This window comes from Mycteria americana, chromosome 22 (assembly GCF_035582795.1).
Source record: "Mycteria americana isolate JAX WOST 10 ecotype Jacksonville Zoo and Gardens chromosome 22, USCA_MyAme_1.0, whole genome shotgun sequence".
In the NCBI taxonomy this organism is placed as follows: Eukaryota; Metazoa; Chordata; class Aves; order Ciconiiformes; family Ciconiidae; genus Mycteria; species Mycteria americana.
Genome location: NC_134386.1, coordinates 8,297,784 through 8,322,285, shown reverse-complemented (window position 1 = coordinate 8,322,285; position 24,502 = coordinate 8,297,784). Strand labels below are relative to the sequence as shown.

Below are 24,502 nucleotides of genomic sequence, written 5' to 3'. Positions count from 1 at the left end.
TCAGTGTAGCAGCTGTGAAAGGCAAGCTGCTAACTGCAGTACCACTTGCTTAGAAGAATGAACACTGCCTGAGCCCATGAGATTTTACCTCAGGGTCGATGTGACCTGAAGACCTAAGCCAGGTCTTCCCGGTTCAGAACACCCGTTTTGTTGTTGTATTAACAACAAAACGATAAAAGCTTTACCCTTCAATGAAAGCAGGCATATAACCAGGACCAGAACTGCAATCAAGCATAGTTCAGCATAACCCCCCCACACCCGTACGGGACATGGGTTTAGAAGAATGAAGATTAACACACCACTGACCATAATGTCTGTACCACCTGCACGGGACAAGCACGTACTGATCCTGCACAGGACAAGTACATTCCGATTATGCGAGCAATAGTCACTGATCAGCCACATATGTAAACCCTGCTGTCCTCTGTATCAAGGTCCACCTATGCATTAGGCTAGTGCACAGCTATGTGCATAGCTAAAACAGAAGAGAATAAATTCCCTTGGTAATTCTAGGCCAAGCATCCTTGCCTCCCTCCTCAGATGGCAAAGGACTGAATTTACCTAGCAAAGTCTGAGTGTCAGTTTTCCCCTTTGCCCTGGCACATATCACCTGCAACGACATGAATGTGCCTGTGAGTCTTTCACAGAGTCACAGGAAGGTTGAATCTGGAAGACACCTCAGGAGGTCATCTGGTCCAAGCCCCCTGCTCAAGCAGGGCCAACAAGAGCCACTTGCTCAGGACCATCTCCAGACACCTTCTGAACACTTCCAAGCATGGAGACCCAACAACGTGTCTGGGCAACCTGTGCCTGTGCTTGGTCACCCTGGCAGTGAGAAAGTGTTTCCTGATGTTCAGAAGGAGCCTCGTGTGTTTCAGTTTGTACGCGCTGCCTCTTGACCTGTCACTGAGCACCACTGAGAAGGGCCTGGTCCCATCCTCTTTGAACCCTTCTTCAGACGTCAAGATTGGAGGCAGCCTGGGCTGCAATGATCATGCACTGGTGGATTTGCAGTCCTGAGGGATATGGGACAGGTGAAAAATAAAGTCAGAACCCTGAATTTTCGGAAAGCAAACTTGCAGCTGTTCAAGCAGTTAGTCAATGGGACCCCCTGGGAAACTGCCCTCAGGGACAAGGGAGCAGAACCGAGCGGGCAGATCTTTAAGGATGCTTTCCATAGAGCGCAAGAGCTCTTGATCCCCAGCTGTAAGAAATCAGGAAGGGAAGACAAGAGACCAGCATGGCTGAGTCAAAACCTGCTGGTCAAACTAAAGGGCAAGAAGGAAATGCACAGGCAGTGGAAGCAGGGAGAGGTATCCTGGGAAGAGTGTAGAGATGTTGTCCGTTTGTGTAGGGATGGGGTCAGGAAGGCCAAGGCACAGCTGGAGCTGAACTTGGCAAGGGATGCAAAGAATAATTAGAAGGGCTTCTATAGGTATGTCAGCCAGAAAAGGAAGGTCAAAGAAAGTGTACGCTGCTGATGAACTCGACTGGCAAACTGGTAACAGCAGACAGGGAAAAGGCTGAGGTGCTCAGCAAATTTTTGCCTCAGTCTTCACTGGCAATCTCTTTTCCCACACCTCTTGTGTGGGTGGACCTCAAGGCAGGGACTGGGGGAGCAAAGTCCCTCTCACTGTAAGAGAAGATCAGGTTCAAGACCCCCTGAGGAACCTGAACATACATAAGTCTATGGGACCTGACGAGATGCATCCCAGAGTCCTGAGGGAATTGGTTGATGTAGTTGCCAGCCACTCTCCGTGATATTTGAAAAGTCATGGCAGTCCGGTGAAGTTCCTGGTGGCTGGAAAAAGGGAAGCATTGCGCCCATTTCTAAAAAGGGTAGAAAGGAGGACCCTGGGAACTACCGACCTGTCAGCCTCACCTCTGTGCCTGGGAAGATCACCGACAGATCCTCCTGGAAGCTATATTCAGGCACGTGGAGGGCAGGGAGGGGATTTGAGACAGCTAGCATGGCTTCACCAAGCGCAAATCTTGCCTGACCAACCTAGTGGCCTTCTGTGATGGAGTGACTACATCAGCGGACAAGGGAAGAGCTGCAGATGTCATCTATCTGGGCTTCTGTAAAGCCTCTCCTGGGACCTCCCCTGTTAACCAGGACTGCTGATAAATGATGGAGAGTGGCTTGGCAAGCTCCTCCACCAGCTCCCTCAGTACTCTCGGGTGGATCCCATCCGGCCCCATAGACTTGTGAGTGTCCAGGTGGCGCAGCAGGTCGTTAACTGCTTCCTCCTGGATTATGGGGGATTTATTCTGCTCTCCGTCCCTGTCTTCCAGCTCAGGGGGCTGAATAACCTGGGGATAACTGGTCTGACTATTAAAGACTGAGGCAAAGAAGGCATGAAGTACCTCAACGTTTTCCTCATCCTTGATGGCCATGTCCCCCCCTGCATCCAATAAAGGAGGGAGCTTCTCCTTGGCTCTCTTTTTGTTGTTAATATGTTTGTAAAAACCTTTTTTTATTATCTCTTACACCAGTGGGCAGATTGAGTTCTAGCTGGGCTTTTGCCTTTTTATTTTCCTCCCTGCGTGACTTGACCAGATCCCTGTACTCTTCTTGAGTTGCCTGCCCCTTCTTCCAAAAGCGGTAAACTCTCCTTTTTTTCCAGAGTCCCAGCAAAAGCTCCCTGTTCAGCCAGGCTGGTCGTCTTCCCCGCTGGTTTGTCTTACGGCACATGGGGACAGCCTGCTCCTGTGCCTTTAAGACTTCCTTCTTGAAGAATGCCCAGCCTTCCTGGACCTTTTTGCCCTTCACAACTGTCTCCCAAGGGACTCTCTCAACCAGTGTCCCAAACAGGTCAAAGCCTGCCCTCCAGAAGCCCATGGTAGTGGTTTTACTCACCCCCCTCCTTACTTCGCCACAAATTGAGAACTCTATCATATCATGGTCACTAAGCCCAAGACGGCCTCCAACCACCACATCTCCCACCAGTCCTTCTGTATAAACAGCAGGTCAAGCGCGGCACCTCCCCTGGTAGGCTCACTTGCCAGCTGTGTCAGGAAGTTGTCTTCCACACATTCCAGGAACCTCCTAGACTGTTTCCTCTCTGCTGTGTTGTATTTCCAGCAGACGTCTGGTAAGTTGAAGTTCCCCATGAGAACAAGGGCTAGTGATTGTGAAACTCCTGCCAGCTGTTTATAGAATGCTTCATCTGCCTCTTCGTCCTGGTTGGGCGGTCTATAACAGACACCCAGCAGGGTATCTGCCTTTTTGGCTTTCCCTCTCACCCTTACCCATAAGCACTTGACCTTATCATCATAATCGCCAAGTTCTACACAATCGAAACACTCCCTAACATACAGAGCCACCCCACCGCCTCTCCTTCCTTGCCTATCCCTTCTGAAGAGCTTATAGCCATCCATTGCAGCACTCCAGTCATGAGAGTCATCCCACCACGTTTCTGTGATGGCAACGAAGTCATGTGGGAAACCTGCGCAGAGCAAATCTACAGGCAGAGAGGAACTGGGGAGAGATGAGCAGGGGCTGCTGTGGCCATGTGTCGCACCCTGTGCATGGTGTCATTGCCCATCTTCGTTAAGTGGACTGGAGCAGAGGAGGAGTTGGAGGCTTCCACAGAGGAACTTAGCACACCCTTTCCCGCCTTTCATGCATGGCATAAATCGAGGCAATGATCCTTCCCCTCTACTTACAGAATCACAGAACGATTGAAGTTGGAAGGAACCTCCAGACATCATCTGCCCCAAGCCACTGGTGTTTCAGTTTGTGTCCATTGCCTCTTGTCCCGTCACTGGGCACCACTGAGAAGAACCTGGCTCCGTCTTCTTTGCACCCTCCCTTCAGGTATCTCTATATATTGATGAGATGCCACTGCAGCCTTCTCCTCTCCAGGGTAAACAGTGCCAACTCCCTCAGGTTTTCCTAATATGAGAGGTGCTCTAGACCCTTAATCATGTTTCTGGCCCTGCACTGGACTCTCTCCAGTATGACCATGCCTCTCCTGTGTTGGGGAGCCAGGAAATGGACCCAGTACTCCAGGTGTGGCCTCACTAGTGCTAAGTAGAGAGGAAGCATCACCTGCCTCAACCTGCTGGCAATACTTTGTCTAATGCAGCCCAGGATACCTTTAGCCTTCTTTGCCGCAAGGGCACATTGCTGGCTCATGACCAAGTTGGTGTCTACCAAAACCACTACATCTTCTTCTGCAAAGCTGCTTTCCAGCTGGGCGACACCAGCCTGTCCTGGTGCCCGAGATCCTTTCTCCCCAGGTGCAGGACTTTCATGTCCCTTGTTCAACTGCATGAGGTTCCTGGTAGCCCATTTCTCCAGCCTGTTGAGGTCCCTCTGGATGGCACCAAACCCTGTGGTGTCTCAGCCACTCCTTCCAGTTTTAGTGTCACCTGCAAAATTGCTGAGGGTCCACTGTCCCACCCTTCAGATCATTAACGAAGATGTCAAACAGGATTGGAGCCAGTGTTGACCCCTGGGGTACGCTGCTAGTTCTGGCCTCCAACTAGACTTCGTGCCACTGATCACCACCACCCGGTCCCAGCCATTCAGACAGTTTTTCATCCACCTCACTGTCTCTGCTGAGCCAGCCCAGACTTTATTAGATTCTCTATGAGGGTCTTATGGGAGACGGTGTTGAAAGCCCTCCTGAAGTCAAAGTAGACAATAACTACTGCTCTCTCCTCATCTACAAAGCCGGTCATTTCCTATCATGTTGGTCAAGGATGACTAGCCCCTAGGTGAATCCTGTTGACATTCTTGTCCTTCATGTGCCTGGAAATGGTTGCCAGTACTGTTTGCTCCATCAAAGGCGAGGCTCAAGGTGAGGTTGAGCAGCCTGTTCCTAGCCTAGGCGAGAACAGAGAGCTGTTTTGTGACCATGCCAGGAAAGGTGATAGAATATTATAAACTCCTACATCTGTTCTGATGCTGGGAACCCCACGCTGCTTCAGCGTCAGGCAAGCCAGCACTCACGGCACATTGCATGGTGCATCCCCACCCTGGTAACGTTTGCCACTATTGTAGTCTTCAGAGACTGTGCAGAAGTCTCTTAGAAGGACAGTGGTATAGAGGGAAAGCATGTTGCTTCATTTGAAAAGAAAGCCAAAGCTATGCCAATGACATCATTGCTGCTGCCAGGGGGTTGATGACTCCAGGCTCTTCTGTTATGATTAGCTGGCTAAGTTCATGCATCTTGTGGGTTAAGGCTGGCAGGCAGCTAAGCACCATGCAGCTGCTCAACCACTAGCCCCTCAGCAGGATAGGGGTGAGAATCAGAAGGACAAAAGCGAGGAAAGCCATGGCTTGAGAGAAAGGCAGTTTAATAGGTAAAGCAAAGCTGCATGCGCAAGCCAAGCAAAATAGGGAATTAATTTACTACTTCCCGTTGGCAGGCAGCTGTTCAGCCATCTCCAGGAAAGCAGGGTTCATCACACATAACAGTTCCCTGGGAGGAAAAACTCTGTAAATCTGAATGCCTCCCCTCTGCCTTCTTGTTTGCCCCAGCTTGTATTGCTGACCATGATGCCATATGGTATGGACTATCCCTTGGGTCAGTTGAGGTCAGCTGTCCAGGCAGTGTCCTCTCCCAGCTTCTTGCCCACCTCCAGCCTACTTGCTGGCGGGCAGTGTGAGAAACACAGAAGGGTTGCACACTTGACGCTGTGCAAGCACTGTTCAGCAACACCTAATACATTGGTGTGTTATCAACACTGCTTTGGCCACAAATCCTAAACACAGCACCATAAAGGCTGATATAAAGAAAACTAACGCCATCCCAGCCATAACCGGTACAATTCTGCAATGATGTCACGGAATAACTGGGATGCAGTTGTGACCAGCGCAGGGCAGAAGCAGGTTATTGCTACATGTTTAGGGGAGAGCAGAGAACAGCGGTATCAGGCTCTGCTGATGTGAACTCTGCCCAAATGGGGCAGTTACAGAGTTTATACACCCTGAGGCTATACAACCCATTCTTCACCAAAGCTGTGTCACACAGGCAGGATGTGCTAAATAACAGCAGCGACTGAAATCCTTCTGATAAGCAGACTCCGGACACTCCATCCTTTCACTAAGAGTTCATCCGCTAATTAAATCATGCTGCCTGCAAGACCATTAGCTGCAAGTGTTTCTTCACTAGGGAGGCTTGCAAAGACCTAAGAGACATTAAGTCTTTAGCTTTGCCAGTGTGCTGTGAGGAGGAGGCAGTGGTAGAGCTGGGGTTCGTACAAAGGGATCCCCCTTCCTCTGGCCGTGACAGCCTTGAGGGGATTTGGTGCACTAGTGGGGCAGGTTTGCTTTAGGCTGGATGAGTGCAGGAGGAGTGACAACAGCCGAGACTGGTTATCTGGAACAACCTGCACTCTCTCCAGGACCCCCATCATGTTTTCTCCAAGAAAGAATCTGCTGGGTGAGCAAGACTGGGGGAAGAAGTGAAGAAGAGAGTCCCTAAAAGAGCATGTCCCTGGGCAGATGGAGGGATCCATCTCCGAAGGGTTGGAGGGATGGGGGTGTCAGCTTCTGTTGCCTTCCTTTGACAGTTTAAGCAAGGTGCACAATGAGATGGTGCGTAACGGGATGTGCAAGAAAGTGCCCTGCAGCTCTGCAGGGGCTTGCAATGGCAGAGCAGGGGCACAAAGAATATTTCGGTGCTGTGCCTCCTCTCTGCATGCAGGCACCCCATTCTGCCCCTGCCTCCTGGATGTGCAGCGGGAAAGGAGCCAGGTAGAGCAGCCCAGCCTAACAGGGTCCCTGATGGACAACCCAGCAGCCTGGCAGGACACAGGTGGTCTGGGAAAGCCAGGAAGGGAGAGCCAAGGGCTGGAGGGGGAGCAAAGAGGAGCTATGCAGAGCTGAATGAGGGAGTGTGGGGCAAGGGGTTATCACGGGTGTGTTTTCTGCACCGTGTCTCCTGTGTCTGTGGGCTCTTCAGATATTTCTGTACGTTGATGAGATTCCCCCAAGCCAAGCCGTCCCTTCCTCATGGTAAATAGTCCCAGCTCATTCAGCCATTCATCACAGGAGACATGATGTAGTAGCTTAATCATCTTAATGGTCCTTCTTTGGTTCCTCTTAGTATGTCCATGTCTTTCCAGTACAGGGGAGACCAGAACTGGACACAGCACTCCAGATGTGGCCTCACCAGTGCTGAGTAGGGGGGAAGGACCATCTCCCTCGACCTGCTGGCAAAACTCCTCCTGGTGCCGCCCAGGATACCATTTGCCACTGTGGTGCATTAGCCTTGGGTGGCTGCCAGATGCCCACCAAGCTGCTCTCTCAGTCCCCTTCTACAATGGTATGGGGGAGAAAAGATTAAAAATTTATGAGTCAAAGTACAGGCAGGTAGATGGCTTACAAATCACAGGAAAACAGACATGGGGAAAAGTAATGTATTGCCAATCAAAAATAGAGTAATGAGAAACAACAACAAAAATAAGAAATCATCCCCCCATTCCTCCTTCTTCCCAGGGTCAACTTCAATCCTTCATTCCCAACTTTTCTACCTCCTCGTCGCCCCAAGCAGCACAGGGAGATGGGGAAGGGGGGTTGGAGTCAGTTCATAAGACTTCATCGCTGCCACTCCTTTCTCCTCACACTTTTCCCCTGCTCTCATGTGGGGTCCCTCCCACAGTATACAGTCCTTCATGAACTGCTCCAGCATGGGTCCTCTCCATGGGGTACATTTCTTCAGGAACAGACTGCTGGCCCCCAGCGCATGCTGCTACGTGGCGTTGTTCCTCCCAGGTACTAGTCCCTTTCCCTTGTGTTGTGGGTTAACCCCAACAGGCAGCTAAGCACCTCATAGCCGCTGACTCACTGCCCCCTCGGCAGGATGGGGGAGCGAACTGGAAAGGTAAAAGAGAAAACTCATGGGTTGAGATCAAGACAGTTTAAGAGGTGAAGAGAAAGGTGCATGCACAAGCCAAGTGAAATATGGCATTCATTCCCTACTTCCCATCTGCAGGCAGGTGTTTAGCCATTTGCAGGACAGCAGGGCTTCCTCACGCATAACGGTTACTTGGGAAGTCAAATGCCGTAACTCCAAATGTCTCCCTTCCCTCCTTCTTTCCCTGAATTTTATTGCTGAGAATGACATCATATGGTGTGGAATATTCCTTTGCTCAGTTGGGGGCAGCTGTCCTGGCTGCGTACCCTCTCAGCTTATTGCCCAACCCCAGCTTACTGGCTCGTGAGGCAGCGTGCGAAACAGAAAAGGCCTTGACGCTGTGTGAGCACTGCTGAGCAAGAGGTTAAACATCCCTGTGCCATCAACACTGTTTTGCTCACAAATTAAAAAACATAGCACCATGCGAGCTACGATGAAGAACACTAACTCTATCCCAGCCAAAGCCGGTACACCTTGTTGAACTGCCTGAAGTTCCTGTCGGCCCATTGCTCCAGCCTGCCCAGGTCCCTCTGGATGGCAGCCCAACCCTGTGGTGTTGCAGCCCCTCCTCCCTGTTTTGTTTCATCAAGAAGATTGCTGGGCATGCTCTTTATTCCATCCTCGAGGTCATGGCTGAAGCTGTTAAAGAGGACTGGACCCAGAGCAGACCCTTGGGGTACATCGCTAGATACTGGCCCCCAACTAGACTTCATGCCACTGGTCACCACGCTTGGGGACCAGCTGTGTGTCCAGTGTTCAGCGTGGGAAAGAAGTGTCTGCAAGAAATGGGAGGGATGATCAGGGGCTTGCGAGGGTGCGGTGGTGGTGGGGAAGAGGGAGCTCTGCGATGCAGAAAGGAGGAGTGTGAGGCAAGGGGGAAGGAGCAGGGAGTCGTTTCTCCACCGCGTATCTGGGTGGTCCCCGCGGGCAGGGGATGGGAGTGAGGCCAGGGCGGGCTGGGGGCGCGGGGCACGGGGAGGGTCCTGCGAGGGGACGCTGCGGGCCCGCAGCCCGACCCTGGCGCTGGGGCTGGGGCTGGGGCCGGCCCCGGCTGCGCCTGGCCGAGGCGCCGACTCCCTTCCGCAGGGCTCGGCAGGGCGACAAGCCGGGACAGCGCCGGAGCCGCGCTGGGAGCCAAGGGCCAGGAGCCTTCGTCTGCCGGGGCGCCGCGCTCCTCCTCTGCCCAAGACCCTGCCCCGCGTCCCGCCCCGCGCCCCCCCTTCTCCTCCCCCGAAGGCGCCGCGGCACCGGGGGGCCGGGCCGGGCCGGGCCGGGTCGGGTCTGTTGGGGCGGGCAGAGGCGTGGGCGCTGCCGCGGCGAGGGGCCGAGCCGGCGGGGCGGGCAGGAGCGGGCCCGATCGCGGCTGCGCTCGGCTCCTCTGCGGCTGCCGCCGGGCGCTTGTGCCCCGGCCGGCCCCGGCGCGGCAGGGCATGATGGCGCCCGGGCTGGGGCCGTGGCTCCTGGCCTTGTCCTTGGCCGCGGGGCCGGCAGGTGAGAGCCGGGCGGGGAGGGCAGCGAGCCCGGCGCTGGGCCCGGGGCTGGGGCTGGCCGCGGCCGGCCCTGCCCGTCGCGGGGCCGCGGGGCTGCGGCTGCTCCCGCGCCGGGCGCGCTGTTGGCCTGGCGCTCGCCTTCCTTAGCGGGGAAGCGGGGAGCGGGTGGCGTGGGCGGGAGAGGGAGAGGGAGAGGGAGAGGGAGAGGGAGAGGGGAAGACAGAGGCAGAGGCAGAGGCAGAGGCAGAGGCAGAGGGAGGCTTTCGGGCAGCCGGTCGGCCGGAGTGTCGGGAGCAGGCGCGGCTCAGCCCCGAGCAGGGCAGGCGGGGCATTGCCCCGGGCGCGGGGGTTTGCCGGCAGAGAGGGGGGTGTGGGCTGTCGCTGTGTCGGGGCGGGGGGCGCCGGGGCGGCGGGGGAACGTCCTCGGGCCGTGGGCGCGCCCTGCCCGGCTGCCCGCGCTCTCCGTCCGCAGGGGTGTGGGCGCAGCTGAGGCTGGTGGAGGCCGGCGGAGAGCTGCGAGCGCCCGGGGACTCCGTGCTCCTCTCCTGCCGCGGGTCCGGATTCACCTTCGAGAATTACGCAGTCCTGTGGTACCGTCAGGCACCCGGTGGCAGTCTCGAGTGGGTGTCCGTCATCAACCCCTCGGGTAGTATAGAGTACGGGCCAGCAGTGGAAGGTCGAGCCACGGTGTCCCGGGACAATTCCCAGTCGAAATCATCTCTGTCCCTGCGTGCCCTGAAGCCCCAGGACTCTGCCCGCTACTTCTGTGCCGTTCCCACGGGGACAGGAAATCCAGCTGCACTTTAACAGAAACCTGCTGGGACCCAGCCCAGGGTGGGAGAGCTGTGGGGCAGGTGAGTGCTGCGATGTGTGTGGGGTCGCTCAGGGCTGTTCCCAGGCAGTGAGGTGCCACCGCTGTGGACCGCAGGTATTCCTGGCCTTTCCTGCACACTGCAGGAATTCTAATTTATTGCCAATTAAAATAGAGTAGAATGATGAGAATGAAAAGAAACCCCCACCCTAAAAAGGTCTTCCCCCCTTTTCCTGTTCTCCTTTGTCCTAGGCTCAACTTTACTCCTTCATTTCCTTCCCCTCCCTGAGAGGCACAGGGGTGATAGGGAATGGGGTATGGGGTCAGTTCATCACATTTCATCTCTATTACTCCTTTCTCCCTCCCATGGTCTGCAGTCTTTCATGAACAGATCCACGGTGGTTCCTTCCCAAGGGCTGCAGTCCTTTGGGATAAACCTGCTCGGGCGTGGGTTCTCCACAGGCCCCAGTTTCTGTCAGGGTGTACTTACAGTGCTCTGGCGTGGGATCGTGCACAGGCTGCAGGGAAATACCTGCTCCACTGCAGTCTCTTCCACAGGCTGCAGGGCAATCTCTGCTGTGGCACCTGGAGTGCTCCTTCTTGCCTGACTTGGTGTTTGCAGGGTCGTTTCTCACACTTTCTGTCCTCACTTCTCACAGTGCTGCACCCTGTTCTGACCTGTGGTGGGTTGACTTTGGCTGGATGCCAGGTGCCCACCAAGCAGCTCTGTCACTCCCCCTCCTCGCCTGGGCAAGGGACAGAAAACAGAACAAAAGGCTCATGGGTTGAGCTAAGGACGGGGAGATCACTCAGCAATTACCGTCACAGGCAAAACAGACGCGACTTGGGGAAATTAATTTAAAATATTGCCAATCAGATCAGAGTAGGGTAATGAGAAATAAGAACAAATCTTAAAACACAATCTCTATTGTCCCATACCTTTTCCCTGTTGGGGATCTGATGCTGAGCAGGCTGGAACAGTCTGTTTGTGGCATGGGGCAGTCCCTGGCTTCTTCCTGCAGAGGCCACCACTCCACTACAGTGCCCCGCTACCAAATCTGTGCAATGGACACCCCTGGACACAGGGGTGTCACAGCCCATCTCAGTGCTGAGTCAATGAATGCAGTGCCCGGGGAACAGATTGTGGACTGGTTGTGGCCGGGTGGTGTCACAGGTCCAGAGATGTGGGAAACCTGAGCAGAGCAGGCGTGTGAGCAGAGAGGAGGTGGGGAGAGGTGAGCAGGAGCTGCTCTGGCCATGTGGGATCACGTGTGCATGGGGTCATTGCCCGTCCCAGCTAAGTGGACAGGGATGGTGGAGGAGTTGGAGGATTGCACAAAGGAGAACTTAGCGTGCCCTTGCACCCCTGTTTTTACAGAATGGTTGAGGTTGGAAGGGACCTGTGGAGGTCCTGTGGTCCAAGCCCCCTGCACAACCCGGACGCGTAGAGCCGGTTGCCCAGGGCCGTGACCAGGCAGCTGTTGAGTATCTGCAAGCACGGAGACTCCACAAGCTGCGTGGACAACCTGTGCCAGTGCTTGATCACACTCACAGTGAAAGGGTGTTTCCTGAGGTTTAGAGGGAACTTCCTGTGTTTCAGTTTGTGCCCATTGCCTCTAGTCCTGTCACTGGCCCCATCTTTGCTGCACCCTCTCTTCAGCTGTTTCTGTACGTTGATGAGATCCCTCCGGAGCCTTCTCTTCTCTGTTGTAAGTAGTCCCAGCTCTCTCAACTGTTCATCATAGCAGGTATGCTGCCTTCTCTTAATGGCCTTTGTGGTCCTTCTTTGGAGTCTCTTAATATGTCCACCTCTTTCCCGTACAGGGGAGCCCAGAACTGGACTCAGCACTCCAGGTGTGGCCTCACCAGTGCTGAGCAGGTGGGAAGGATCACCTCCCTCAGTCTGCTGGCAACACTCCTCCTGGTGCCGCCCAAGGTACCATTAGTCGCTTTTGCCGCTCTGGTGAGTTAACCTTGGGTGGCTGCCAGATGCTTACCAAGCTGCTCTCTCACTCCTCTTCCTCAGTGCGTCAGTGGGGGAAAATAGATGAAAAATTCATGAGTCCAAATACAGGCAGGTGGATCGTTTACCAACCAGAGGCAAAAGAGACTTGGGAAGAATTCATGTACTGCCAATGAAAAATGGAGTAGGAAAATGAGAAACAATGTCAAAATTAAGAACACCTTCCCAGGCTCAACTTCACGCCTACATTCCTGATTCTTCTACCTCCTCCACACCCCAAGCAGCGCAGGGAGATGGGGAAGGGGGGTTGTGGTCACTGCATAACACTTCATGTCTCTGCGGCTCCTTCCTCCTCACACTTTTCCCCTGCTCTGGTGTGGGGTCCCTCCCACAGTATACAGTCCTTCATGAACTGCTCCAGCGTGGGTCCTCTCCATGGGGTACATTCCTTCAGGAACAGACTGCTCCAGCATGGGCCCCCCCAATGGGTTGCTGTCCCTGCCAGAAAACCTGTTCCTGCCTGGGCTCTCTGTGTGCACCAGCTTCCTTCAGGGCACATCTAACTGCTGCAGCGTGGGGTCCTCCACGGGCTGCAGCGTGGATGTCTCTTCTGACGTAGGCTTCCATGGGCTGCAGGGGACAACCTGTTTCACCATGGTCTTCTCCATGGGCTGCAGGGGAACCTCTGCTCTGGCCCCTGGAGCATGTCCTTCCTCTCCTTCTTCACTGACCTTGGTGTCTGCAGGGGTTTTTATCTCAGTTTTTCTTACTCTTCTCTCTCACAGCCGTTGTGCAGCATTTTTTACCTTGTTGTAAATATGTTATCACAGAGGTGCTGGGGGCTTAGCGGATTGGCTCAGCTCTGGCCGGCACTGGGTCCTTTTTGGAGCTGGCTGGAATGAGCTGTGTCCGACACGGGGGCAGTCCTGGTCTCCTCTCCCAGAGGCTGGCTGTGCAGCCTGCCCTGCTTCCAAAACTTTCTCACGTAAACCCAATAGAGCCGCAAGGTCACATTGCTGGCACATGTTCAACCTGGTGTCCACCAGAAGCCTTAGGGCCTTTGGACCTTTCCAGCTGGAGGGCCCCCAGCACATACTGGTACGTAGGGTTGTTCCTCCCCAAGTGCAGGACTCTGCGCTTTCCCTTGTGTTGTGGGTTAACTCCGATAGGCAGCTACGTAGCATACAGGCGTTCAGTCACTGCCCCCTCAGCAGGGTGGGGGAAAGAATCGGAAGCATAAAAGAGAGAAAACTCATAGGTTAAGATCAAGACAGTTTGACAGGTGAAGAAAAACGTGCATGCACAAGCCAAGTGAAATAAGACATTAATTCCCTACTTCCCATCTGCAGGCAGGTGTTTAGCCATGCCCAGGACAGCGGGGCTTCCTCGCGCATAACGGCTACTTGGGAAGTCAAATGCTGTAACTCCGAACATCACCCTTCCCTCCTTCTTTCCCTGAGTTTTATTGCTGAGAATGACGTTACATGGTATGGAATATTCCTTTGCTCAGTTGGCATCAGCTGTCCTGGCTGTGTACCATGTCAGCTTCTTCTGCATCACCAGCCTAATCACTGTCAGGGCAGCATGCAAAACAGAAAAGGCCTTGACGCTGTGTGAGCACTGCGGAGCAAAAGGTTAAACACCCCTGTGTCATCAACACTGTTTTGCTCACAAATTCAAAACATAGCACCCTGCGAGCTACTGTGAACAAAACTAACTCTATCCCAGTCAAAACCAGTACACCTTGTTGAACTACATGAGGTTCCTGTCAGCACATTTCTCCAGCCTGCCGAGGTCCCTCTGGATGGCAGCACTACCCTCTGGTGGAGCAGCCCATCGTCCCAAGAAGAATGTTGCCTGTGTTCCTCTTTATTCCATCCTTCAGATCATGGATGAAGATGTTAAAGAGGACTGGAGCCAGTATTGACCCCTGGGGTACATCACTAGATACTGGCCTCCAACTAGACTTCATGCCGCTGGTCACCACGCTTGGCTCTGTGTCCAGTATTCAGTCCAGCTCACCATCTGCTCATCCAGCCCAGACTTCATCAGCTTCTATCTGAGGACCTTGTGTTGGAGGTGTGAGAGACTGAACGAGTTAATGTCTCAAACATTGTTTGAGATTTGCATGGCGACAGCAAGTCGGCTAGCATGGGATGGGGAGAGCTCTTCGGAGGAGAGACTAAAAGAGGTGTTGTCTTGTGAGACACTTGAGAGGCACTGTCTCAAACATTGTATCGAGATAAGGTGCAGCAAGTTGGCTAGCACGGGATGAGAACCCCGTCCTGGCTAACTGGGGAGGTCCCTGCTGACTGGAGATTAGCGAATGTGACACCCATCTTCAAGAAGGGCCGGAAGGAGGACCCGGGGAAGTACAGGCCTGTCAGCCTGACCTCGGTGCCGGGGAAGCTGATGGAGCAGATCATCCTGAGTGCTATAACACGGCATGTAGAGAATAACCAAGGGATCAAGCCCAGCCAGCATGGGTTCAGGAAAGGCAGGTCCTGCTTGAGCAACCTGATCTCCTTCTATGACAAGGTGACCCGCCTAGTGGATGAGGGAAAGGCTGTGGATGTTGTCTATCTAGACTTCAGTAAAGCCTTTGACACGGTTTCCCACGGCATTCTCCTGGAGAAGCTGGCTGCTCATGGCTTGGACGGGTGTACTCTTCGCTGGGTAAAGAACTGGCTGGACGGCCGGGCCCAAAGAGTGGTGGTGAATGGAGTTTACTCCAGTTGGCGGCCGGTCACAAGCGGTGTTCCCCAGGGCTCTGTGTTGGGGCCAGTTCTGTTTAATATCTTTATCAATGATCTGGACGAAGGGATCGAGTGTACTCTCAGTAAGTTTGTAGACGACACCAAGTTGTGTGGGAGTGTTGATCTGCTGTTGATCTGTGGGTAGGCAGGCTCTGCAGAGGGACCTGGACAGGCTGGATCCATGGGCCGAGGTCAATTGTATGAGGTTTAACAAGGCGAAGTGCAAGGTCCTGCACTTGGGCCACAGCAACCCCATGCAACGCTACAGGCTTGGGGAAGAGTGGCTGGAAAGCTGCCTGGCAGAGAAGGACCTGGGGGTGTTTGTTGACAGCCGCCTGAATATGAGCCAGCAGTGTGCCCAGGCGGCCAAGAAAGCCAATGACATCCTGGCTTGTATCAAAAATAGCGTGGCCAGCAGGACTAGGGAAGTGATCGTGCCACTGTACTCGGCACTGGTGAGGCTGCACCTCGAATACTGTGTTCAGTTTTGGGCCCCCCACTACAAGAGGGATATTGAGGTGCTGGAGCGTGTGCAGAGAAGGGCAACGAAGCTGGTGAAGGGTCTGGAGCAGAAGTCTTATGAGGAGCGGCTGAGGGAGCTGGGACTGTTTAGCCTGGAGAAAAGGAGGCTGAGGGGAGACCTTATTGCTCTCTTCAACTACCTGAAAGGAGGTTGTAGAGAGGTGGGGGTCGGTCTCTTCTCCCAAGTAACAAGTGATAGGACAAGAGGAAATGGTCTCAAGTTGCGCCAGGGGAGGTTTAGTCTGGATATTAGGAAATTTTTCTTCACTGAAAGTGTTATCAAGCATTGGAACAGGCTGCCCAGGGAAGTGGTTGAGTCGCCATCCCTGGAGGTATTTAAAGGACGTTTGGATGAGGTGCTTAGAGACATGGTGTAGTGGTGGTTTTGGCAGTGTTAGGTTTATGGTTGGACTCGATGATCTTAAAGGTCTTTTCCAACCTATATGATTCTGTGATTCTGTGAGAAGAGCGCGTCGGAGGATGCACAGTTACCATCTATGGCCAGAGGTCACACAGAGTTTTATCTAAGGAATGGGCCTACAACCACCCGAAACTTGGAATGAAACTCCTCGCAACCACCCCCCCTCCCCCAGCGCCTGCGAACTTTTGAGGACCAGAACAACATAAGTCCTCCAGGGGTGTGACCTGAGGCAGGGATTAGAGTATAAAGAGACACCTTCCCCAGGGAACGGTGCGCGCCCATCACCGGAGGACTGCCACATCTCTCACCGCCATCGTGGGATCCAAGGGTGGTGATACCTTTCCTTTTCTTTATCTTCCTCTCTTCTCTTTCCTTTTCTCACTTCTCTTTTCCTCTACTCTTCCACTAGATATATCTCTGGGCATATGAGTTTTGGATGAATTGTGACGGGTTGCCCGGAAAATAGCTCCATTGCCAAATTGCCTCTGTTTGTTTGCTGAGCTTGCTAGTTCGTTAAGTTTGTAGTTTGCTAGTTAATAAAGCTGCTAGTCTGACTGTTCCTCTGAGTCCCTGTCGTAACTCTACCGGCCTGCGGCTCTGCCGAGCAGAGGTCGGCCTTTGTCGGTACACAAATCCCCGGGGAATGGAAAAGATTCGCCCATCTCGCAACCCGCCGAGTGGGACGAGACAGGAGGTCAGTGTTGAAAGCCTTCCTGAAGTCAAGGTAGACCATACGCACTGCTCTGCCCTCGTCTACAAAGCCAGCCATTTCATCACAGAAGTTGGTTATCAAGTTGCTCAAGGATAAGTTCCCCTTGGCGAATCCTGCTGACGTTCTTGTCCTTCACATGCCTGGAAATGGTTCCCAGGATTAGTTGCTCCATCACCATCCCGGGTCTTGAGGGGAGGTTGACAGACGTGAAGATTCTTGGGGCCTCCTTCTTGCCCTTCTTGAAAATAGGAGTGACATTTCCTTGCCTCTAGTCCTCAGGCACCTGTCCCAAACACCATGTTCATTCAAAAATTTTGTAAAGTGGCCTGGCAATGACCTTGCTCCAGACTGTACCCCTGGTCATTGTCCGTGAAGATCCTGCATCATGCATGATGCTTTGCCCCAGGAGGTGCTGGAGGCGTGAAGGTGAGGGGATACGGGCAGTACAGTAGGGCACAGAATGTGCCTGCATTGACTCCGGAGCACTTGTGATGGGGATCCCTGCGTCTTCTATGGGCAAGGACCTTGCTGCTAGCACCTCTACGCTGCACCCCTTGACCCACGTATCGGTGACATTTCTTAACGATAGTGTAATTTGCAGGTTAGATGCAGAAGCTACCAGCCCTTCCTGGCAGCCAAAAAGTCTCTTCTGCACAAAGCAATTACTCTAATTATTAATTCCACTATAGTGGCAAGCAAAACAAATAATGGGCATGAAAACAGGTGTGGAACGGCAGTGGTCTTGGAGGTCAAACCACCAGAGATGTCCCACCATGAGGCAACAGCAGTGCTAGCCTCTCATTCAGAGAATCACAGGATCACAGAATTGCATAGGTTGGAAAAGACCTTTAAGATCAGCGAGTCCGACCGTAAACCTAACACTACCAAGACCACCACTATACCATGTCCCTAAGCAAATTCATCTGACTGAATACCTCTATTGCATTGGTCATCAGATTCCAGCAAGGACAGTATTTCATGTTTGAAATTTTTAGGAAATTGAAGTATATTGTTTAGGAAGCCTCTAGTTGCTAACATTTTGAGGAGGGTCCATTATTGCTTAATTAATTGGTGGTACTGTCATATTTCTTATAGTTCTATTTATACTGAATGGCTGTTACTCTATTTTTATCGCTAGTAATGGTTCTGTTTTTCCTGTGTTATTACTGTTCTCTCTATATGTAAAGGTTCTCTTGTGGTCACAGCAGGTCATTGTGTGTAATATGGGTGAGGTCCCACTGCCACTAGACTAGGAGTGGAAGACTGCGATAGCAATTTTCCCTCTGTGTGGGATTTATTTCATCGTGTTGGGCTTCTAAGGTACGTGCGTGCTGATTGGCTCAGGATGTGCATGGGTCTTCTGTGGCACCATTTAGACAGCATTTAGTCACAGCCCGTTCCTGACATCTTTGAATGTCTAACGGGACGATATGAGCAGATGTAGAAGGGTCTGCCCATGGAATAATTAAGGCATGTGTCCAAAGAGTTCATGCCAATGTCACCTGCAAGACAACGCTCACCCGTAGCATGTGTCCACGGAGGCTTATCAGTCCCCTGAGCTCCCAGTATTGCAGTTGTGTTGGCACCAAGACTTTGCATAGCAGGGCATGGCCTACAGATGTGGCTGGTATTCTCCACATCCTGGAGATACTGGCCAGGCATGACTTTCCCACCTTGGCCATTCTTTTCTCATAGTGGCCAGTGGCATACTTTGACGTAAGGAGGCTGTGTACTATTATTTAGGCCACGTGCTCTGGCGTGCGCCCCTGCCAGCCCAGCGTTCTCTGGTATACGTGCTGCCTAATGCTGCTGAGGCGGCTGTCTGCAGGCTGACCGCTGCAGATGCCAACGTGTGCGTTTGCTTTGCCACCAGCGACCCGACCAGTTGTGAGTGGGCTTTCAGAACTTGAGTGTCCAGAGGATGTAGGTGTTAAAGGAGAAGCCGCTGCCTGAGCATTCACACACCATTGAGGGAGTTGCACACGCACCACCTGTGACTTTAACTGCTGGGACTGGGGTCCCTTCACAGCAGGCAGCCGTACTGAGCTGACGGGTGCCCCTTTTTGACTCCTCGCTCACACACACACACACACACACGCTCACTCTTGGGTGCTTTCTTTCCCCTCTGGCTCGACCCTAGGTTTCCTGAAGCAGTGGCTCTCATACGACGTACGCCAGATGAATTTATTGATGCGATGTAAAACAGCTTGAGCTGGGTTCCTCCGGAGAGGGACCCAGAAGGAAGAAATCCCTGGGCAATTATACCCATATAATTTAAGTTCCCTTCCCCTCACGAGACAGTTTGGACCAAGAGTAATGTTAGGGTCTAGGGTCTTCCCGTTCTTTATTGGGTCCTTTCATCGTCTCTAGGTGGGCCGTTTCGTCTCTTATCTCTAAGGTTGTAGATTCTGCTGAGATTGTAGCTTCCTTATCCTCCGGTTTGCACCAGTTTCAGGGCCTTCCTTCATGTAGCCAGGTAAAAGTTCAGTATATGGTCAGCAAGTCTGGGTGAAAGTTCAGAGCTTGTGGCCTCAGGCTTCAGCAAGCCTTGCTGCTAATGCTATGTATTGGAATCCGTTTGGGCTAGAAAGTGAGTACTACAACAGTCCTCCTTTGGTTTTTTATTAAGCATTTCTGCTTCACGTGTCAGACAAAGATCAGACAAAGGTTGCGAAGTCTCACAAGACAAACAATTAACCTCCTTGTTCTCATATATAAGGTGATTAAGGTGATTACAGGTAACAAACACCGTAAAACTAAGCATAAGACTGTGACCATGGGATGTAACGTGGTCGGAGAGACAGTTGTCAATATAGGCATAGTAGTTTCACAAGTTACATTGAGAAATACCATATTAACATTTAATCTAGGATTTGCCCTCACACAGCACCTGGAATCTAGCATTAAACAGCAGCTGGTTTTATCAGAACACTCTGGTTTTTTCCCTGCTTGTCAATTCTACCAGAATTACATCCTGAGCTGTATCTGTTTCACAGCAGAAACCAAGAGTCTCTCTTGCTGGTTCCCAAGGGACTGGAACAGCTACTTCCTGATAACCTAGGTAGACCCTTTTCCCTTTATTATTGACAACTCTCTTTTTTTCTTTTTTTTAAACAAATACTTAGCCATGCTGTTGTGGTTGTCAGGGTTGTCTCGCTTCATCGGTCCTGTTGCAAGGGTTCTTCAGAAATCAGTTATTTGCCAGCTGGTTGGCTATCCCTCACTCGTTTGACACGTGAGTGGTGTATTCAATTTTCTTTTCCTGAAACTTTGACAGCAAAGTAAGAACACAGTAAGACAGTATATGGCCCTTCCCATTTCGATTCTAGCTTAGACTTTTGAGAAAACATCTTTACTAGAACTTTATCCCCAGGCTGTATATCATATACCTGCATTTCAGGTGGTGCAGATTGATACCTTTGAGCGCATTTTCTATGGTCTGCAAACTGTTTCTGCATGCTTATAACATACTGGGTCAATCGTTCATCTCCATCCAACAGGCTGGACTTAGCTGGGGTATAAATCCCTGGTATGGCCAAATGTCTCCCAAAGATAAATTTCTGCTGGCGTTAGTCCTATGGGTTGTTGCGGGGCATTTCGCCCATCCCACAGGGCTAAGTGCAATGCGTCCGGCTACTTTAAGCCTGTGTTTGTGGATATTTCTGCTATCTCTTGTCTAAAGGTTCTGTTCATTCTTTCCACCTGTCCTGAGGGTTGCGGGTGATAGGGAGTGTGCAAGTTCTTCTCTATAGCTAGCGACTTACATAGTTGACCGATTGTATTTGCTGTAAAATGGGCACCCCCGTCTGATTCAGGTGATTCGGCAACTCCATATCTGGGTATAATTTCCTTCAATAACGCTTTTATTACTCCTCCTGTGTCCGCTTTTCTTGTGGGGAATGCTTCTACCCAACCTGACAATTCACCTACTATAACCAATAACTGTTTGTATGCACTGGTGGATGGCATATCTGTGTAATATATTTGTAATTGCTGAAAAGGGAAACCGGCCCATGGTCGTCCCCCTAACGCTGAGCTCGGCTTGATACTTGAAAACTTTTGGCAGGTTGGGCAGCTACTGGTGATCCTTTTTGCGGCGGCATAAATTCCTGGTGCTGCCCATGTGTTTTGTACCTGTTTAGCCACTGCCTCTGCTCCTGCATGAGCTTTGTCTTGAAACCACCTAGCCACGGTAATTAATTACTTCTTTGGCAAAACCGGTTTTCCTCCAATTGTCCATATTGCACTGCCATCTTGTTCTGCTTCCCACTTTGCCCATTGTTTCTTTTCCTCTGCTGTAGAGTCCTTTTCATACGTGGCTTTGCGGTCTCTTTACATTTGGCCATTCATTCTGATTTTCCATTGAGATTGCAACCATACACTCCCTCAGAGGTTGCTGGGCTGCAGCCTTTGCAGCTGCATCAGCTAAACCATTTCCTTTACTACTTTCTGCAGAGTGCTTGCTATGGGCTGGGCAATGTAACACAGCAATTTGTTTGGGTAGTTGCACTGATTCCAGCAAATTGCGTATTTCCTCTCCATTGGATACCCTTTTCCCTGATGGTGTGAAAAATCCTCGTTCTTTGCATAACATTCCTGTTGCATGGCGTATCCCAAAGGCATACCGAGAGTCCATGTAAATACTGACTCGTTTTCCCTTTCCTAGATGAAAGGGGAAAAGCCTGCCTTTCCCTGTCCCGTGCGTGTCAAGGCTACCAGTTCCACTCCTTGTGCACTCAGCCTTGCTGGGAGTGGTTCAGCTTCCATCACTTGTCCTTGGCTGTACCCAGTCCGTCGTTGTCCATGCAAGTAGTAGGATGAGCCATCTACAGATAGAGCTAAATCTGGGTTCTGCAAAGGAACATCAGTTAAATTTGTTCGTGAATCGCTGGAACTAAGCATTACTCATTCGCACCGATGATGTTCCTCCCCTTCATCAGGCAATGGTAACAACATCACAGCATTCAGCGTATTGCATCTTCACAGAGAACATTATCTGCCATTAGTAGAATCAGTTCTTACCTATGTGCCCATTGCAGTGACAATGCTTGAGTCGCGTATTGCTTCATTAGTATTTCTGCTTTGTGTGGGACATAAACTGTCACTGGATGTCCTGAGATAAGTGGGCGACTCTTCTCCAATAGAGCCGCTGCTGCCGCTACTGTTTTATTTCAGCCTGGTGCCCCTGCCGCCACTGGATCAAGGTGAATTGACTAATAGGCGACTGGCCTGTGATGTGGACCCAGTTTATTGCATTATTACTCCACTGGCTATCCCTTTTTGCTCAGGTACCTGCAAATTAAAGGGTTTTGTATAGTCTGGGAGTCCAAGGACGGGAGCTGATGCCGAAGCTCCTTTTATCATTTTAAAAGCTTGCTCCCTTTCCGGACCCCGTGCAATAGGTTCTACCTCCTCATTTCTCATTGTTTCTGTCAGTGATCTTGTTAATTCTCCCAACCCAGGAACTGACAAAATCCCACAGCTCCAAGGAGCCCTTGCAACTGAGTCTTTGTGACCAGGTGCAGAAGCTTTATTCTAGCTTCTGTTCCTTCTGGGTTGCTGCCCTTCTCTTAGCCTAAACCCTAAATATTTAACTTCCTTCTGACACAGCTGAAGTTTGAATGGAGATGCACGATGACCGTTCTCCACTAAGGCAGTACATAGATGAATAGTGTCTTTTATACAGGCACCCTCATCTTTATTTGCTATTAGCAAATGCTCTACATATTGTACAAGGGCTGATCTGCCCGGTAATTTTACGTCTCTCAAGTCATTTCTCAGTATTTGTGAAAAATTGTAGGAGACCCTACAAACCCTTGTGAGAGACGTGTCCAGATTAATTGTTGTCCTTTCCACATAAAAGCAAACAAAACTGGACTGTAGTCCAGTGACTACAGTCATTCCCAAGATTATTAAATCTCTTCCTTCAGGTGTCAAGTGAAATTCTACATCTAAAGGCTGCAAGAGATCTCTCCCTAACAGGCGTATTGGGGAGTCCTCTGCCAATACACATCGCCCCCCTGTACTCTTGTTTCCTAGGGCTACTAATAGGGGTTTACTCAAATTCTGCTTTCTCTGTCCTGTGACTCCATGTATTAAAATTCTGTGTGTGGTCTGAGACCCTACAATTCATCTAATGTTGATGCTGCTATAGAAATCCATTGTAGAGCCCTACCCTATCTCCATAGGAGCTCAGACAATGTACCTTTGGCTAATAAGCAGGATGTGGCTGTCGAAAGCAGAAGTCTAACGGATGTATTGCTAGTGTAGTTAGTAAACCAAACCATGAAGAACTGCTTAGATGTGCCAAAAAAAGTAGGAAAGTAGGGGAAAGGTAATTCTGGCAGGGGGAGATCACGACCACGGACTCACAGACCACCTACCCCAATTATACCACTGGCTCAAATGATGAAGTTGAAGAAGAACAACTAAGCACGTGTACTATTTTACATGCTGGGCAAAGAGATTTTCACCAATCATTTAATAGAAGAATACCGCATATGTCTTAGGAAGTTGGATAGGTTAACGCTTTGTGTATAAATAACTGTTAATTTGAAAGCTGTGTGTGCTGTCTTGGGACAGGCACCCATATCTGCGCAAATATGCAATAAAATACCGCTGCTCTGTGTGTGTATTGGCATTTTGCTCACTGGGTAAATGAACCCCGATTTTTGGGACAACATTTTGGTGACCCAGATGGGACTGCGCTGACAGCCTTGCCCGGTTCGCCTGTCCGTACCTGACGCAGGGAAGAGAACTGAGTGCACTCCAGCACGCACCAACATGTTGATCCTCTCCTGCAGTTGGGCGGTAAGCGACACAGTGGTACAACGCTATTGGAGAAGAGGTATTTTCTGATCAAGGGGAAAAAGGAAAAGTCCTTTTGGGAAGTAGCCTGCATCTGGGGACATTTTGTCCTGTCTGGGCTCTGCATAAGGGGCGCATCAAAGAGAGATAGGCAGCAGTAGCATACTGTTTCTACACTCTGTTTTAATGGTGGGAGACGTCCCCCATTCTGTTCTGGGTCTGCGGATAGTGTAGGAAATGGTGGTTTAGGCTTTTTCGGTACTGATATAGGTAGTGCTGCTTCTCAGGAGACTCCCCTTTGTTCTCCCTTAGGATGCATCCTGGAAGACTGGAGTAAGTTTGGAGGGGACCGCATGGCAAAGGATAAATTAAAACGATATTGTAATCAATGGTGGCCACAACATCAATTGGATGATGGTGAGATATGGCCTGAAAATGGATCTATTAAGTACAATACTATATTACAGCTAATGTTATTCTGTCGAAGGACTGAAAAATGGGATGAAATACCATATGTAGATTTGTTCTTTGCTTTAGGAAACAATTGGGAAGTTAGAAACATGGTGGATTTGTGGATTCTAAATATCAAAATGGTGTCTATTTGGTCAAGAAAAAGAATAGCAATTCTTGTTGCACAAGCTGTAAAACAAAAAGGAATGGTACAGAGGAAAATGAGGAGGAAGTTCCGTTGTTAGTTGCGCCTCATAAAACTGGATCTGAAAGCTCGGACGAGGACTCGTAATCCTAGTTGGGGTGACATGCAAGCTCTTTTGGAATATGTGTTTACTCCAGAGGAAAGAAGAACAGTTGTCGAAAAGGCTAAAGAAGGAGTAACCCAGGAACACGGAGGAGTGCCTAACATAGATACCTATCTCCCAAGGGGGGATCCCGGGTGGGATCCAAGCACTGGTGGAGGGTTACAGAGCATAAAAGAATACCAAAAAGTTTTTCTGTATGGAAGCCAGCGTGGAATCCAGAAACCACAGAACTGGGCAAAACTGTATGAAATATGACAGGGAGATAAGGAACCCCCATCGGTCTTTTGTGAAAAATTATGTGAAGCAGCTCGGAAGCGGACTAATTTGGACCCTGAGGATGAAAATAATTGTAGACTTCTTAATGTGTTGTGTATTGGTCAGGCAGCACCCG

The 24,502-nt window shown here is 51.1% G+C and overlaps 1 protein-coding gene and 1 gene segment (V, D, J or C); both read left to right on the top strand.

The window, feature by feature from the left end:
* The window catches only part of LOC142419578 (M1-specific T cell receptor alpha chain-like), a 394,724-nt gene that overhangs the window by 145,970 nt on the left and 224,252 nt on the right, over nucleotides 1-24,502 (top strand). The window lies entirely within an intron of this gene.
* Nucleotides 9,176-10,376, top strand: LOC142419585 (Ig heavy chain V region C3-like). The segment is given in 2 exon segments: nucleotides 9,176-9,362; nucleotides 9,834-10,376. Coding segments are annotated over 2 exon segments (396 nt in total).